Raw genomic sequence first — 17,545 nt, 5'->3', positions numbered from 1 at the left:
TTCTACCTCCTCCCTCATACTCCTTCTACCTCCTCCTACTCCTTCTTCCCCTTCCTCCTACTCCTTCTACCTCCTCCTCCTTCTTCCCCTTCCTCATACTCCTTCTACATCCTCCTTCTTCCCCTTCCTCATACTCCTTCTACCTCCTCCTACTCCTTCTTCCCCTTCCTCATACTCCTTCTACCTCCTCCTTCTTTTCCTTCCACCTACTCCTTCTACCTCCTCCTACTCCTTCTTCCCCTTCCTCATACTCCTTCAACCTCCTCCTTCTTTTCCTTCCTCCTACTCCTTCTACCTCCTCCTACTCCTTCTTCCCCTTCCTCATACTCCTTCTACCTCCTCCTTCTTCCCCTTCCTCCTACTCCTTCTACCTCCTCCTACTCCTTCTTCCCCGTCCTCATACTCCTTCTACCTCCTCCTTCTTTTCCTTCCTCCTACTCCTTCTACCTCCTCCTACTCCTTCTTCCCCTTCCTCATACTCCTTCTACCTCCTTCTTTTCCTTCCTCCTACTCCTTCTACCTCCTCCTACTCTTTCTTCCCCTTCCTCCTACTCCGTCTACCTCCTCCTACTCCTTTTCCTTCCTCCTACTCCTTCTACCTCCTCCTACTCCTTCTTCCCCTTCCTCATACTCCTTCTACCTCCTCCTACTCCTTCTTTTCCTTCCTCCTACTCCTTCTACCTCCCCTTCCTCATACTCCCTCTACCTCCTCCTTCTTCCCTTTCCTCTTACTCCTTCTACCTCCTCCTACTCCTTCTTCTTCCCCTTCCTCATACTCCTTCTACCCCCTCCTACTCCTTCTACCTCCTCCTACTCCTTCTACATCCTCCTACTCCTTCCCCTTCTACCTACTCCTTCTACCTCCTCCTACTCCTTCTACCCCCTCCTACTCCTTCTACCTCCTCCTACTCTTTCTACCTCCTCCTACTCCTTCTTTCCCTTCCTCTACTAGGAACCCACCACTTCTTCTTCTCTTCCTCCTCCTTCCCCTTTTCACCGTTGGCTGTTGTTGCATGTGCATCGGGTTAGACTCCAGCAAGGCTGGTACGCTCCGTCTTAATTCAGAATTTAAAAGAATAAAATATGGCTAGGGACACAGTGGTCTTTCCTATTGACTGATTTTGAGAATCTATTGAAAAGTACATCTACGGCCATCTCTGATAGAGTTTTTCGTTGAGGTCCAAGAAGAGGGTGTTTGGAGAGAAAACCCAGGGGAGAAATTATTAAAATCATATTTTTTCCCATTCATTCCAGCGTGTCCCACAGGGCAAGTAAAATGCTCACAGAACCTAGAATGCATCGACAAGACTAAGATCTGTGACGGGTTCTCCGATTGTTGGGACAGTGAAGATGAGGTGAACTGCACCGCGTATTCCGCCATTGTTGATGATGCAGGGACGGGAAAACGTAGGTTGCGTATTTCTGTTTCAAAAATTGATTCTAGCTTCGATCGCGGAAATAGGGATTGTATGGAAAATTTAACTGCTGATTGCACAATAACTAATGCAGCTAATCAGGGCAAACAAACTGGGGGGGGGGAAAGTATTGATTTCGGCTACATGTGGTATAAGTTTGGTAAATATAAAATTTATATTTTGAGAGTTATCCAAGATCAAATGGATAAAGTCTTTTTGTGACACCCAGTACAAGACTTGAAAATTGCTTTTTATGAATTTTTTAAGCGGTCAACTTGGACTGTAACTTCGACCAGCAGACGATGTGCGCCTACACCCAACCTGGAGTGACACCTGGTGAGATGCAGTGGACACTATATCGGTTGACCACGCCAACGTTGTACACAGGGCCGTACTCCGACAACACAACCCCGAAAGGAATGGGTTACTATCTGTACCTGGAAGCATCATATAACACGAGAAAAGAGGCCAAGTTTCGGTCACCAGTTGTACGGATGTCGCAGCCACATTGCTTACGATTTCATTATCACATGTACGGAAAAGAGATGGGAACGCTCGGGGTAAGTTTTCTTAAAGGGGGACTATAGGCAGGAGGAGAGGGACTAGTTTGGCCATCTGAAGAAGTGTAAAACATTCGCAAAAAACTTTTCATCGTCGGATCTTTTGCAGGTGTACATCCTGGACCCAAGTGCTCCAAACATGCCGCTTGCAAACTGGTTTCTCCAAGGCAACCAGAAGAACAAATGGCGGTACGCGCAACTGACGATACCAGCGTCGGGGCCGAGTCGGCGACAGATTGTTTTCGATGGAACGATTGGGCGGAATCTTCATAGTGATATTGCTGTCGATGATATCCTGGTGCGCAAAGGGGCATGTCCACAATACAGTAAGTCAATTAGTCAATATAATTTCATGTGTAACCTTGGCCAAGAGGCTTCACTTGCCTTTCTTTTAATCAAAGGAGTAGAAATTGAAATTCGTAGTGCCCTGTGGATAGCGAATAGATAGCTAAGTATGCTTGAACTGATTTTGTGTTCTTACTACTGAGCAACCCTATAGTACCTAATAGTTAATTCAGTGCATGATGTCATATTGTCAAAGTTACCAAATAAACGCATGTTTTTTTCATAAATTTGCATATGAGCGCACACTTTGGCCGTTCTTAGATCATAAATTCAACAAATTACGGTCTTCACTGCCTTAAAACTCTCTTCTAAGTTTGATTCTTTTCACAGTTGCCATGGTAACCTGTTTGTTTTCTTTCAGAATGTCCTGACGGAGAATACACGTGTAAGAACAACTCCAAGTGTATCCCGCAGGCACAGGTCTGTGACTCGACCAATGACTGCTATGATTATGACGACGAAAAAACATGCAGTAAGTCTGGGCAGACGGATATCCGATGAAATCAGGAAAATTTGTAAACATGCCGTGCGCACGCACCCTAGTCAGTTCTTCTACTGACCACTAGGGGTAGCGGCCAGCAAGCTGTGGTATATGCGAGATTTGAAGCCGCCGCCATCTCTGTTTATGTTTTGCGTTCCCCTGTGGCTTGCAACTTGCGACCAGATTCGATATGATGGGTCACTTTTGTGTTTTCGTTGCAGTCTGCCGCAAGAATGAGTTCCAGTGCACCATGGGAATGTGCATCTTCGATTTTAAACGCTGCGATCAGAAGCAGGATTGTCCAGACAACAGCGATGAGAAAAACTGCAGTAAGTAGTACTTTTGATTCGATGTAAAAAAAATTTTAGGATCGAATTTTTTTTTGCTGAGCTAAATCGTTTTAGTTCCAGAATACCCATCTTACTGCTACTGAGTTAAAATACCCTTTGGGGCAGAAATTTTCTTTTTCTGAGAAAACGCTTAGAGATTTGACCGTTGATTTCAGTTTATTATTAGTCAACCAACCTTGTCTGATTTTAGCATAGGTGTAGCCTGGATTTCTATAGTAAGGAGGAATGACTATGACTAAGTGCCGAAACCCCACTATTATAATTTTCCCTCTTTATTATGCATTACTGGGGAACACCGAGAATCAGATTGCCTTTTTTCGTGAAGTGCTTCAATTACACCATTGTACAGTAGAACCTCCTTAAGTGGACACCTCTCTATAAGGGACACCCTATCTCTTAAGGACACTTGTTTTGGTCCTTTATTGGTTGTCTTCATTCATTCTGACCTCTCTTATCAGTATGCCTCCCTATTAAGGACAACATTTGTCAGCCCCGAGGGTGTCCTCAATAGAGAGGTTCTGCTCTAGTAACGCCGATGTCTCAGTCCCGTAGCCCTGTTTCAGTTTGCCGACACAATGAGTTCCAATGCAGGACGGGACGCTGCATCCCGCGCTATCAGCGCTGCGACAATAAAATCGACTGCCCCGATTACAGCGATGAGTTGTACTGCCGTAAGTCCGAGGCTACGTCGTCGATGAAAATTTCGGAACCTATTTTGTTGTTTTGTTTACGTGTTGTCTTTATTCCCTCGATTGTTGTTGTGTAATTTGTAATATCATACCTCAACTGTCATTCTCCGTGCGCATGACCGGAACTCTTTTTATTAATGATGTTGTTCCGACCCTGCCTGAATTGGCTGCCATTGCCTCCGAATGGCCCAAACCAGGCCATTTCTTTGTGATTAGACTTTTACTCCATAAGCCGAAACCTTCAAAAGTTGCCATATAGGGCAACGGTTGCCATATAGGGCAACTTTGTCTCTCGGCAACAATGCATAATTTGTCAAAATCACAAAATTAGCGTAAAAAATGTAAGTCGCAATGTCAACAATATATAAAGGTATTAAGTTGGTTGAGGTATGATTATTACATTATGAATTTTTGTATCTTTTTTGTTTATTTCCTGCACGTTTAGTTTTATTATTTGCATGTGTTTGTTTTTATTTCTCCAGCCTGCAAAGCGCGGGAAAGTCAATGTCACGACGGCAAGGAATGCGTCCTACGCGATTGGTTATGCGATCGCCAACCAGATTGTGCCGACGGATCCGATGAATGGAATTGTTGTACGTTTGTTTGTTGTTTATTCGAATTATGTTGTGTATTGTGTATTTTGCTTGCTTTTTGTGTTGTTGTGTTGTAAGAAGATGTAACACCTATGTCGTGTGTGTTATAGCCATTATCGTCATGGTGTTATTTCCGATGCAGTGTTTGCGATGATATGCATGATCCATAACAAAATGGTGATAATATTGTTTCGGCGCTATATGGTCAGTTTGTTTCACTTCGGCCCTTTACACATCACATAGGCCTTTATATAGATGACCCTTAAAGGCTGACGCCGTTCGTTAGAAATTTTGAATTTGTAATTGAATTGAAAAATGTCCAATTGCGAAAATACATACTAAATATGAATATCAACATTGCCGTTGTGTAGACTGATATACAAATACTATGAATACCAAGTTTAAACAAATTTGTATTCACAATAACTACAGCATTGTGTATTAGTGGATTTCTATTTAACTGGACCACAAGTAATTACAAACGGCGTACCCCTTTAACTGGCTAAGTAACGTCAACACAGTATGTCACCTGACATTAGTTGTCATAGTAATTGTGTGGTGTTTGCATAGTTCTCTTAAAGGCATTCTCCGTTAATTCGAAAGTTTGAAAATTTTATTTGAATTTGTAAATTTCTAATTGCGAAAATGTGTTTTGAATATAAATTTCAACAGTGCCGTTGTGCAGACTGATATGCAGATAGTTACATACCAAGTGTCAGCAAATTTGCTTGCATGATAACCTCAGTAAGAAAATTATATTTATAAATGATGTCCTATTTTCCAGCGACATGCACCAGTGACCAGTTTATCTGCAAAGACTACTCCTGTGTCTCGGCGACGGCACGTTGCAACGGGGCGCGTGAATGCCCGGATGGATCGGACGAACATGACTGTGGTGAGTGTCTTCTGTGCACCCTTCAAGGCCATGACGCTGCTCTCGAATTTCGTAAAGGGTTTCTATACGGCTGTCCTACCCTCAATTGCTGGCCAACCCGTTGTGCACTGGCGAAACCTCTTGAATATTGAGGGTACTACGCTACCTTGAGAGGGTACCACCCTACCTTGAGAGGGTACCGCCCTACCTTGAGTGGGTACCACCCTACATTGATAGGTTACCACCCTACCTTGAGTGGGTACCACCCTACCTTGAGAGGGTACCACCCTACCTTGAGAGGGTACCACCCTACCTTGAGTGGGTACCACCCTACCTAGAGAGAGTACCACCCTACCTTGAGAGGGTACCGCCCTACCTTGAGTGGGTACCACCCTACATTGATAGGTTACCACCCTACCTTGAGTGGGTACCACCCTACCTTGAGTGGGTACCACCCTACCTTGAGAGGGTACCACCCTACCTTGAGTGGGTACCACCCTACCTTGAGTGGGTACCACCCTACCTTGAGAGGGTACCACCCTACCTTGAGAGGGTACCACCCTACCTTGAGTGGGTACCTCCCTACATTGATAGGTTACCACCCTACCTTGATTGGGTACCACCCTACCTTGAGTGGATACCGCCCTACATTGATAGGTTACCACCCTACCTTGAGTGGGTACCACCCTACCTTGAGTGGGTACCACCCTACCTTGAGAGGGTACCACCCTACCTTGAGATGGTACCACCCTACCTTGAGTGGGTACCACCCTACCTTGAGAGGGTACCACCCTACCTTGAGTGGGTACCACCCTACCTTGAGAGGGTACCACCCTATCTTGAGAGGGTACCACCCTACCTTGAGAGGGTACCACCCTACCTTGAGAGGGTACCACCCTACCTTGAGAGGGTACCACCCTACCTTGAGTGGGTACCACCATACCTTGAGTGGGTACCACCCTACCTTGAGAGGGTACCACCCTACCTTGAGTGGGTACCACCCTACCTTGAGTGGATACCGCCCTACATTGATAGGTTACCACCATACCTAGAGTGGGTACCACCCTACCTTGAGTGGGTACCACCCTACATTGAGTGGGTACCACCCTACCTTGAGTGGGTACCATCCTACCTTGAGAGGGTACCACCCTACCTTGAGTGGGTACCACCCTACCTTGAGAAGATACCGCCCTACCTTGAGAAAACCCTTTGACTTACAAATATACGATTAAAAATTGGCTGTATACTGTAAAAATGGTGACGGATTTCATTTCATTGAGAGAGTAAAAATCCAGTGTATGAGGTGTCTACTGAATTGAAGCGAAAATACAAATGACAAATTTTTTTTAGAATATGCCAGCTAAGCAATTTCACCATGTCGATTTCTGTTACAGTAAAGATCAGTCAGAGTGACGAGATCGTGCGTGCGTACTACGGAGGACAATACCTGGCAATCTGCGCGGCTGATTGGAATCCTTCGCTTAACGATGAACTCTGCTGGATGCTAGGACAAAAGTAAGTTTGATTCCATCTTTTTTTACAATCATCATGCTCATGCGTTAGAGTGAGCAACTTTCCTCAAGAGCGTAGGTTTACTCCGGGGTCTCCGGTTTCCTCCTACTTCCATTAAAATTGCTCGATATGGCTTGTGGAGTTTATTGGGCTAATAATGCGCTGAAGTCTTTTCTTATCATTCTGGTCAAAGGTACTTCGTTGAACTCAGGAATGTGACCAGATCACATTTACCAAAAGATAGTGGTGTTGCACAACACTAGATTACCCTTTGAGTAGGCCTAACCAACGCTCTTTCACAGTGTCAACTAAAACCGGTCAACTATGACACCGGCCTTGCAGGGCTGCGTAACATTACTTTTTGTGACCCACCACGACAAAATGAGTCGCATGTCGCTCCGAGCTTGACAGGTTGAGACGGACTGGTTGTTGATTTCACTGTCGTCTGCCTTTTGTGAAATCTGAGAACATCAATTTCTTCCATTATTTCCTGGTGTGATTTTAGGCTCATCTTCTGTGCGACATGCGACTCATTTTGTCGTGGTGGGTCACATTTGTGATCACACTGTTACAGTTCAGTGACAAGAGGTCGGCCAAGTTCCTTCGGCCAGATCTATTTGATAAACACAATAGTGGAAGCTCAGCTCTCAAGTCAGTAGTTAGCAACTTTGTCCAAGAAGAATGATTGACTTTACCAGTTTCTGCACAACTTCCCTTAATCTTTAAAATTTGTTTTTCAGATCGAGTATAAGTTCGGGGAAAATAAAGATGGCCCTGGTGAAATATCTCTCTCTAAAGAACCCGTTGTCGTCCAATGGATTATTAGGCAGTATTATTTCAAAGTAAGTTGATTTTAGTGCAGTTGTGTCAATAGTGACAGGACTTGATTTGGATAATAAACCTTCCTTTATTTCAGACGAAAAATGTTGAACCATACTAATATCGTCCTTTTCTTTTCAGAAATACCTGTGATAACAAAGAAATATTGACCATATCTTGTATCAAGAAAGGTGAGAATGGTTTTATTTCAAAGATCAAAGGCCAAAATATATTGGGATATTCAAAATATCTCTTAAATTGGTACAATATCGTCCTGTTTTCTGTAGCATCTGAATTGTGGGGAAAAATACTGTTAACTGAAAAAATGTCACGATTTTCAATTTTCAACATTTTCAGAATGCGGCCAACCAAAAGATGTCCTCCTCACAACCTACATGACGAATGGCAAATCGACACCAGTGACGCGATGGCCATGGCAGGTCTCCATTAATGAAGATGGCAGCTTTCTCTGCGGCGGTACGCTGATTAATCATGAGGTAGTCTTGACTGCCGCGCATTGCTTTATTGACAAAGAAAGGTAGGATTTCAACAATTTCTATTTCATATCCGGTTGTCCAGTACAAATGTCCTACGGCACGGTATTCCAATTTTGACCGTTTCACTACCACACCCGGTGTTTACCGGGACCGTACAGTGCGTGCTTTTGACCAGCAGTAGTCCGTACCGTCAAATTATCCCCAAGTTCTATCATTTGCTAGAGTCCTGAGAAGTTTTGGGTTAGTTACACCTGAAAAAACGAGGTGGCAGCACTGTACTTGATTCATTGAAGACCTCATCCCTAAGATTGGGTAATGGTAGCTATTTTATAATGAAACTTTTCCTAAGTCATGCTGGGAACCAGGCTGCCCGGTGTATACCGGGTGAGGACCAGGGGGACTTTACATAGCCAAAACCCTCCTTTACACCACCAAAAAAGAGATAATTTGACTATTTCTTTAAGCTCAATTGGTAGGTTGCCTTGTGGTAAGTCTACAGTTTGAACCCAAATGAGCCATTGGTGATTTTCTTTCAAATTAATTCTCTAATTCTATTTTCAGGAATCCTGTCATTGTCTCGAAATATTCCGTGATCCTGGGCAGCAAATATTCCGCGCCTCGAGACGGTATCGAACCGCCCCAGGTGCGTCGTAACGCGCGCTACATTATCACGCATCACTCGTACGATACCTCGAGCCAGGCTAACGATATCGCGCTAATATTCCTGTCGGAACCGGTCGCTTATACCGACCACGTTAAGCCGGCGTGTTTACCCGAGGCAGGAGAGGAGTTCCCGACGTCTGCTTTGTGTTTCGTGACAGGATGGGGCAATATTGACCAGTCTGATGGTGAGAATTCGTTTTAATACGCCCTTTTATCTTATCACAAACCGATGTAAACAATGAACCCAATTTTCTCCTACATGCATTGCGAAAATCCTCACACAATTGTTCAACGCAATTGGGTGATATGAATAAAGACAAGCAAATGCTTTTACCCAAAACTCCATGTATATTTACACTAGGCTTTTCTGTACAAAATTGAAGTAAAAGCATTTGCTAGTCTTTATTCATATCACCCAATGTCACCTTCAGTTCATTGCCACCATTTTGCATCATCTTCGGAAACTTCCGAACATTTCCGAAAAGTCAGATGATAAAAAATTCAAGTCTGTAACAAAAAACTTTTGAAAAATCTCAATTGAAACTTTTCCCCTTCAGCATCTCCACCAGACCTCCAAGAAGCGAAAATGCAACTTTGGCCAAAAGACAAATGCAACTACGAGTCCTACTGGAATGGGCAAATCGGTAAGGACCAGATGTGTGCTGGTTACGTCAACGGACCCCATTCCATCTGTTCGGTAAGTGAATCCAGGGGATGGAGTCTGAATTCAGGGGAGGGGATCCAGTTATGTCATCTGCACGGGCCTCTAGAGCCTCAAAGCCTTGTGGTTAACACTGCTAGTTATGATCCTTTCTTGAAACTGACATGGCATTCAAGGAACTCAAATTCATGGCTATTTCACATTCTTTTTGAGTTGTTTTGCTTTGCACACCATAAAATCTTTGTGACTTTTCCTCCTAAAATCTATAAAAACCTACATTTATCTTTAATATCATTTAAAATTTTCAGATGAAAATATTTCGAGTTGTCTAGCTATGAGTCCCATAACAACCTTGTGACCTCTTCCCCTAACATTTGTAAAAATCCACATTCGATCGATATTAAAACATGTTCAAACTCCGTCATTCCAGGGTGATAGCGGTGGTCCGCTAGCCTGCTTAAACCAGTTTAAACACTGGACCATCGTGGGTATTTCTAGCTTCTTTGAGACGTCAGCGGGTTGTGCAACGGCCGGGCAGACGCCGAACGGCTTTCAACAAGTCTCGCTCAAGAAAGACTGGATTGAACAAAACTTGGGTAAGGGTGCTTGTTTGTGAGTGTATGCTCGTCATAAATTAATTCGACTTCGATTTTGAAGTGATTGGCCCTGTTGCTCAGTTATCATTAACAGTAGCATAGGTGTTAAAGGGACAATATAGGCAGCTGCTAGGCAGGCAAGATAAAGTTACACGAAGTCGCCAATAGGGGTCTCTCACAGTACGTCGAAATGATCACGCTTGTACGAGGAATATATTTAGTGTTGAATCTGACATGACCCAGGGCCCTTACTGTGTATATTAGTCACCTGAAAATGGCCAAATTAGCCCCTCTGCTCCTGCCTATAGTCCCCCTTTTAGGCCTTAGGCTACTATTGTGAATGAGGGCTCAAACAAATGCTAGCGTTATCCAAACTAAGCGTTATCTCCTTCAGTAAAATTCATCGCAATATCCGCGTAAGGACTTATTGCTATGGTTACTGCTAAGGTAACACTGATTGGGCAACCAGGCTGCGATTAGATGAATAATGCTGGCGTTCTTTACAAACACCCTGGGCCAGGAGCTACTGTGATGCCTCTGCGATGGTTAGAAGAATACTTTCTCACCTTCGAAGCTCAATCTATTTTCAGCGTCGCAATGCAAGTTCAACTGTTCCAATGGCCGCTGTCTCTACAACGCCGCGCTCAAATGTAACGGCAAGGACAACTGCGGAGACAACAGTGATGAAGGCGTCCATTGCACCGCCCCCGCCTCACGTGCAGGTATAAACACTGTCGGCTATATAGGTGGCGGGCTTGATACGCAATCTGCCGCGCTGAAAGGCAAGTCTAACAACCTAACGCTTACTGCACGCTTTGTAATTCTGTTTCACTTTACAGGGTGTACCGATTATGTTGCAGTCATTTACTCTTCTTCAACTCTGTGATCTCACTCTAACAGACATAACGCTTAACACTTTTGTAGCTGCAGTCGTTTCAGACCATACTAGAGAACCAGGCCTCATTAAACCTTGCTCTTGTCTCATGTTCCTTGCTTGATCCCCAGAGCTTTGTCTCCATTGATCACCCAATGTCTCCATTGTCTCTATTGATGACCAGTCTCTCAGTGTCCCAGAGTGGGCAGTTCAGAAGCACTGTTCAGGTCTGATCACGTGCGCTGCACTGGCACCTTACGGACTTGGCCATGGTCATCCTCTTGAGATGGGCTTTAAGTTTGCAATGGCCTGTCCTAAGATGTAAGATGGTGGTCATCTCCCCTCTGTCCCACTTTCATCCTGGCGCTGGATTCCACTTCTTTGGACCCGCAGGTGCAGTTTCAACTATGGATTGTATCTGGCAAGTCTAAGGACAGTTCTGGACAAGTCGTCTTTTGGAATAATTTCTAGATTCAGACGCTCTGAGAGTATGAACTCAGACTCGGTGTCCAAATAGCATCCCGCGAAGTTACTATTTATAGCTCACAAGGTCATTTGCATAAGATATTGATGACGTTTTAGTCACGTGACAGTCGGACATCGACACTTATTTCTACGCATTTGAGCTTATTTCAAAGTCAATTATCTTTGACCCTGCATTGTTTTTAGCATGAATGATACCATAGAGTCAGAGAGAGAAATATTCAGAACAATTATGTAGTATTTCCAACACTCGGACATGTGCCAGATTGAATCTAACTGCCCTAGTTAGAAAGCCTGAATCCATTACGAAACCGCATGTTTGTCCGACATTGCCTGTAATTCAGCGATGGGGAAATAGAGGGCAGCAGCTGCAGTGACGTCATCTTCGCGGAATGCTATTAAGAAAGCATTGACCGTGTGCGAATTCAGAATCCTACGCGTTTGTGCACCCGAGGTCAAAGAGTCATTTCAAATCATGTTCTGTTTGATTTTCAGTTTGTCAGTCGAACACGTTTGACTGCGGCAACGGGACGTGTATTCCGATGGATCAGTTCTGCGACGGTTTCCCGCAGTGCCAGGACGGCAGAGATGAACCTGTCAATTGCAGTAAGTTATTTGGCATTTCTAAGTTTTGTCAACGACATTTTTAAGGCGGGGGGGGGGTGGCTGGAAGCGATTTATAAAAGCATGAAGGTCAAGGTCATCTCAAATCCAGTTCATTTTCCAGTTGGAACTATTCCGCACTTTGACTCAGCTTTGACACCAACTCGAATGAATGGATTAAATACGTTGTTTTTATTTTCCAGATTGTACCAGTAGCCAGTTCTCCTGTAAAAATGGCCGCCAGTGTATTGCACAGAGCAGCGTCTGCAACCACCGCTTTGACTGCTGGGATAGATCAGACGAAACTGACTGCAGTAAGTTACTTGAGACCAGTATAGTACTATAAACCACCAAATTTTCAAGCTTCTTTTTTCAAGCCGCTTTTTCTTTCGATATTTTTTAAATTTTCAAATCTTTCCGTTCTCGACTTTTTTCAGAGTGTGAGGATAATGAGTTTAAGTGTGGAGACGGCCTCTGCATCCCTAAGAGCAGTTTGTGTGACGCCAAATTTGACTGCAATGACAACTCGGATGAACTCAATTGTAGTACGTATTTATTGCTTCGTCTAACCTGCTGCTGTCTCAAAATGAAACAGGTGATCTCGAGGACACGTGGTGGAGTGGCTCGGCCCACGTTTAACACTGGATAGTAACAGTATATCCATTCAGGACAAGCCTGTATTCGGATACGTTTCTTTATTCCATGACTCTGAAAGTCCGAATTTTGAATCATTCACGAAAAACACAAATCGGGTAGTGAAAACATGGGATCGGGAGGGTACCTCATGTTATTGATACATGTAGATCCATTCCAAAATGACGGCGTAGCATTTCAATCCCTGGCGTAATTTTTGAGAAATAAATCTTTCTGATATTTTGCAGTGCATTTTGCTGTACATTTATTTCTGCATGAGACGAAAATGAAGGAGTCTTAATTAAGACTCGGAGTAGGAATTCAGACTCGGAGTCAGAATTTGGCCTCATTTAGGGAGTCTTAATTCAGACTTGGAGTCAGAATAAAGACTCGTCCCGAACTGATATTGTGACAAAACACTCCGATTAAATCATGAAATCTGAGTTGAGGTCTTTGTGGTACCATATTTTGTCTTGTCAATTTCAGCGTGTAAATCGACCCAGTTCAAGTGTAACAACTCGATCTGCATTGCCTCGGAGGACAAATGTAACAGTATGGACGAGTGCGGCGACAACAGCGATGAAATTGGATGTCGTAAGTACTTTACCGGTACTCCAGTTTACGAAAAAACGGCGCTGTGATTTTTGGTGATTTTGCCCGAAAATGAAATATTTGAAGAAAATGTCATATTTGATCTAAAACTTCGAAATCAAAGTATTTAAAAATTCTTACTTTGCAAGAAAGTGACAGTTAGGCCATATAAGCAAAATCGACCCGGCACCGAAAAAGTGACCCGGACGCTGATGAGAATAAAGGTTTTTTTGTGGCCTTATGTTTAAGAACGAGCCATTTGAAGCAAAAAATCCCAGGATCATTTGCGTTCCTTATATTTGCAGCGATTGATATGTCATTTCACATTCCAGCCTGCCTTGATCGCCAGAAGAAATGTCCCGATGGCCGCTGTATTCAAGAGGAGTGGTTCTGCGACGGCTATAATGACTGTTCTGATGGATTCGATGAGAAGGGCTGTGGTAAGTGATCAGGCCTCTCAATTGCATGTTCCCCACGCCGGTAAACGTCGTATTGAAAGAGCAAAACGCCCAAATTAGACCCTTTAAAAATCCGCCCAAAATAGGCCCCTGCGCCAAAAATACGCTCAGCTGAACAGACACTGAACTGTACATATACAATAAAGTGTTTTAACCCTTAAAGCGCCAGAGGCGACGATCGTCGACATAAGGGGGAAAGCGCCAGAGGCGACGATCGTCGACAGCAGACATTTAGTTCCACCTGTCTGCTAAGAGATGGCAGTGAGTGTGCATGTACGCTCTTTGGTACTTCGACAGTGATGCTTAGCACAAAATGGCATCGAACAAATTTCAAGTTTCTATACAAGCTTTTGAGTATTTTATCAAAAACTTGAAGCCCCATTTTCGCGGGAATGACGTCATCAGGAGTAATTAGCGCTGCTACGACTAATTAGACGGATGCTTCGACCAGGAATCGGATGGAAACGATGTATTTAGACCCAGACTTCATATTAAAATACCAAGGGAGGTATAAAAAGCTGATGGAGGTATGTTCTGGCCATATTTTTGTTGATTATGGGTATTTGCACTAATTAACCCCTAATTAGTAAATTTTGGCGGGAAATGTCACAAAAATCGACGGGAATTACCATTTGTATAAAATCATCAGTACATTCCATGGTGTTTGTAACAAAAATAACGTTGTTATTAATCATTTTCAAAAATGCTCGGTTAATTCGGCGCTCAGGGGTAATATGATTTTGTTAATTCGGCGCTTTAAGGGTTAAAATGAAAAAATCATGCCAAAAGTTGAAAATAAAGCAGGATTTTTTATCATTCCCAACTTGATCGGCCGACGAACTTACTGTACACTGGCATGTTTACAATGGTTCCTGGTAGAGATTTCCTGGAAAACACATCATTGCGCAAGTCAAACATCATTCCATCACAGTTAGTCATGAATCCAAGAAGCCTGATATGCGTAAGACTAGCATGCCGACCTCGTCTCTAGTTTAAATGTTATGTGCATATGTACATGTTTGGCTCCCTATATTAGTAATTTGTGGACACGTTTTTTTTTTAAAAAGCGCCCAAAATAGGGTGAAAAAATACAGGGTGTATTGATCTCCATGCAATTGAAAGGCCTGGTGATGAATTGGACATTACTAGCAGTATGTTGAAGCAGCGTTCCAATGATGTCTCTAGAGGTGCGGTAACCAGATTTTCAGTGCGATTTTCAGTGCGTCTTATTTCGATTTCAGGAACGTGCAGTGCCGACCAGTTCCAATGTCGCGACTACAGTTGTCTTCCTTTGGAGTCCCGGTGTGATGGCGTTTCAGACTGTCTCGATCACTCAGACGAGGATGGCTGTTGTGAGTTCATCTTTTTATTCCAACCACTTAAGCTGGAATCATTGGAAGCATCTCTTTAATTTGAAATAGGAAAAATGTGTCATATTAGTCTTTTGTCTTTCTGAAATGTTTTTAGATTCGCTGAGATTAAATACACAGTGGACCTTCCCTTAGCGGACACCTCTCTATTAGGGACACTAGTGTTGGTCCCACCTCTTTATTCAGGACAGCACTTGCCAGTCCCGAGGGTGTCCTTGATAGAGAGGTTCTACTGTAATGTTATTGCCAGCATTAGGGACAAAGTTGTTTTGAACAACCGGCCCAGTCTCGAAATAAATAAACAAACAAACCTTTCTTTTGCAGTCCGTTTCTTCCCAGTAACAACTCAACGGTTTGGCATGGTCCAAAAGAACATGCAAGGACAGTGGAAGTTTGTGTGCGTGTTGAAATGGACGTCGGTCTACAGCGACTACATCTGCCAGGACCTTGGATTTGGGTATGTGTTGACGAGACTGGGCTGTTTCGACAGGCCTAGAAGAGCCTGAGGGGCCTCATAGCCTGCTGGCTACAACTGAATGGGGCCCTTGTTCGATCCCGGGGAGAACCCATGATTGTATTTCTGAATGGGCTGGGGTAGGTTTCAAGGAACTCAAATTCCTGGCTCTTTACTGCATGACGTATGAAATACTCGACGGTCTGTCAGATTAGACTAAAAGCTGTGGTCCCTTTTACCTGAGTGTCTATTCCAGGGCAAGTAAAAGATTCCAGAGAGGTTGACTGAAGCCCATATGGACATCATCTTGTAATTCGCCAAATAAAAAAAGTTTTCATTCCTGAAGTGGTTTTTAAACGGTGACGATTTGCCAATTCTGTCATTCATAATATCTCCCTTCACCATTAGCATATCAAGTGCGACGTCAAAGTCTACCCATAATGCAACAGAGGGTTACGTTCAAGTGAATGACACTGCCGCTGGCACCAAACTTACGCCGGGAACATTTGAGTCGAGCACCTGTCCTGCGAAGGACGTGGCTTGGACGAACTGCAAAGAAAAAGGTTTGTTTTCGTTTTGGCCACTTTATGCAGCTGTCAAGCAGTCATGGTAAACCCTGTACCCCCCCGCTGTCAATGTACGACCCAACAGAGCCTGACATCAGAAAGTAGCTCTTGTGTTAGACAGAATGACAGATTTTGCCAAAAATTTACAAACTTCTTATCATAGTTCTCAAAAGAACAATGCACCATCTCTCTCAGATAAATAGATTTGATACGTGTATCATTAATAAACAGGGGCATAGCTTGCTTTTTGGTGTTGGGTATCGGAGGGGGGCAAAAGGTTCTCAGGGTGGGGGTAATATGATACTTTTTGAAATTTTTCAATCAAAACAACATTTATCGGTGACTTCTTGGTGGGGGTATCTGCCCCTCTTCCCCCTGCTAGCCACGCCCTTAGTTTCGAATGTATACTTTTAAGTTTCTATTAATTATTGTGGTTATTTTCTTCTGAAAAGTTGTGCCATAGAAATGATTTGATTGATTTATTGACCACTTTTGATGAAAATGCCCTGGCAGACCAAAAGATAGGCTAATGGCAAACTCATTCTCTATCGTGACGTAACCTTGCGTCTTCGTCTTCCAGAATGCGGCAGCCGATCCGATGCCCTGGTCTTCCTGACAACGTACGTCATCGGTGGCCAGTTCGCCCAGGAGGGGGAGTGGCCCTGGATGGGTGCTGTTTATTATCTCGATCGCTTCCAATGTGGCGCTACGCTAATTAACGAGCAATGGCTAATTACTGCTGCGCATTGCTTTCATCCGTAAGTATACATCTACAATCCTTGTAAATGACGCACAGGGAGGTTGAGATTGGCCCCGGCTACCAAGAATAGGAATGAGGTGACTGCAGAGTCCGTCTTGGAAGTCGCGACGCGCATTGCCAGTTAAGAAATCTTTGCAACTTTGCAAGTACGAGAATTCAGTAAGTTGCAGAAAATATGTCAAACAGATATGTATACATCTGATAAAGTTAAAACCAAAATTTGTGACGAGTTTTCTAAATCTCATTTTACATTTCCAGGAACAAAAATTTGCTTCCGCACAAAGTGAACGTCACTCTTGGCACCATCAACTCTCAGGACCCTGGCCGCTATTCCAAGACGTTTGCTGTCCGGTCAATCATCTCGCATCCGAATTACCGCAACATGCCTGTACCTCTCCACGATATCGCGCTGATACGGTTGTCGACTCCACTCGCGCGGACGGATTACATTCGACCGGTGTGTCTTCCAAAGGACGGCCATGACTTTGGCGAGAAGTCTCATTGTTATGTGGCGGGATGGGGCATCGTCAACCAATATGGCAGTAAGTTTTAGAAAATATTTACAAAGTTTTCTTTTTGACAACAGTTTATGAATGGATTTTGATGTTTTTCTGATGAATTTCTTACAACAATCATCAGAAAGACGTTGAATCCTATAGACTAGGCTCGGAATCACAGGTCCAATGACCTCAATTGGT

The 17,545-nt window shown here is 43.7% G+C and overlaps 1 protein-coding gene across 5 annotated transcripts in view; it reads left to right on the top strand.

The window, feature by feature from the left end:
• Window positions 1-17,545, top strand: part of LOC135503121 (uncharacterized) — a 78,253-nt gene that overhangs the window by 53,215 nt on the left and 7,493 nt on the right. For 4 of the 5 annotated variants that reach the window (XM_064796481.1, XM_064796483.1, XM_064796480.1 and 1 more), the window contains 25 exons: window positions 1,255-1,407; window positions 1,683-1,975; window positions 2,085-2,301; window positions 2,682-2,792; window positions 3,023-3,130; window positions 4,323-4,433; window positions 5,218-5,328; window positions 6,702-6,822; window positions 7,560-7,661; window positions 7,780-7,829; window positions 7,996-8,176; window positions 8,697-8,983; window positions 9,356-9,495; window positions 9,890-10,055; window positions 10,646-10,837; window positions 11,908-12,018; window positions 12,219-12,329; window positions 12,453-12,560; window positions 13,135-13,242; window positions 13,572-13,679; window positions 14,939-15,049; window positions 15,392-15,524; window positions 15,930-16,084; window positions 16,668-16,845; window positions 17,106-17,389. In XM_064796481.1, coding sequence (XP_064652551.1) covers window positions 1,255-1,407; window positions 1,683-1,975; window positions 2,085-2,301; window positions 2,682-2,792; window positions 3,023-3,130; window positions 4,323-4,433; window positions 5,218-5,328; window positions 6,702-6,822; window positions 7,560-7,661; window positions 7,780-7,829; window positions 7,996-8,176; window positions 8,697-8,983; window positions 9,356-9,495; window positions 9,890-10,055; window positions 10,646-10,837; window positions 11,908-12,018; window positions 12,219-12,329; window positions 12,453-12,560; window positions 13,135-13,242; window positions 13,572-13,679; window positions 14,939-15,049; window positions 15,392-15,524; window positions 15,930-16,084; window positions 16,668-16,845; window positions 17,106-17,389 — 3,750 coding nt within the window. The remainder of the gene's footprint in view (window positions 1-1,254; window positions 1,408-1,682; window positions 1,976-2,084; window positions 2,302-2,681; window positions 2,793-3,022; window positions 3,131-4,322; window positions 4,434-5,217; window positions 5,329-6,701; window positions 6,823-7,559; window positions 7,662-7,779; window positions 7,830-7,995; window positions 8,177-8,696; window positions 8,984-9,355; window positions 9,496-9,889; window positions 10,056-10,645; window positions 10,838-11,907; window positions 12,019-12,218; window positions 12,330-12,452; window positions 12,561-13,134; window positions 13,243-13,571; window positions 13,680-14,938; window positions 15,050-15,391; window positions 15,525-15,929; window positions 16,085-16,667; window positions 16,846-17,105; window positions 17,390-17,545) is intronic. The other variant, XM_064796482.1, reaches the window with a different exon arrangement.

This window comes from Lineus longissimus, chromosome 19 (genome assembly GCF_910592395.1).
Source record: "Lineus longissimus chromosome 19, tnLinLong1.2, whole genome shotgun sequence".
NCBI lineage: Eukaryota > Metazoa > Nemertea > Pilidiophora > Heteronemertea > Lineidae > Lineus > Lineus longissimus.
Note: the sequence above shows the minus strand (reverse complement) of the source record. Positions and strands in the feature narration are given on the sequence as shown.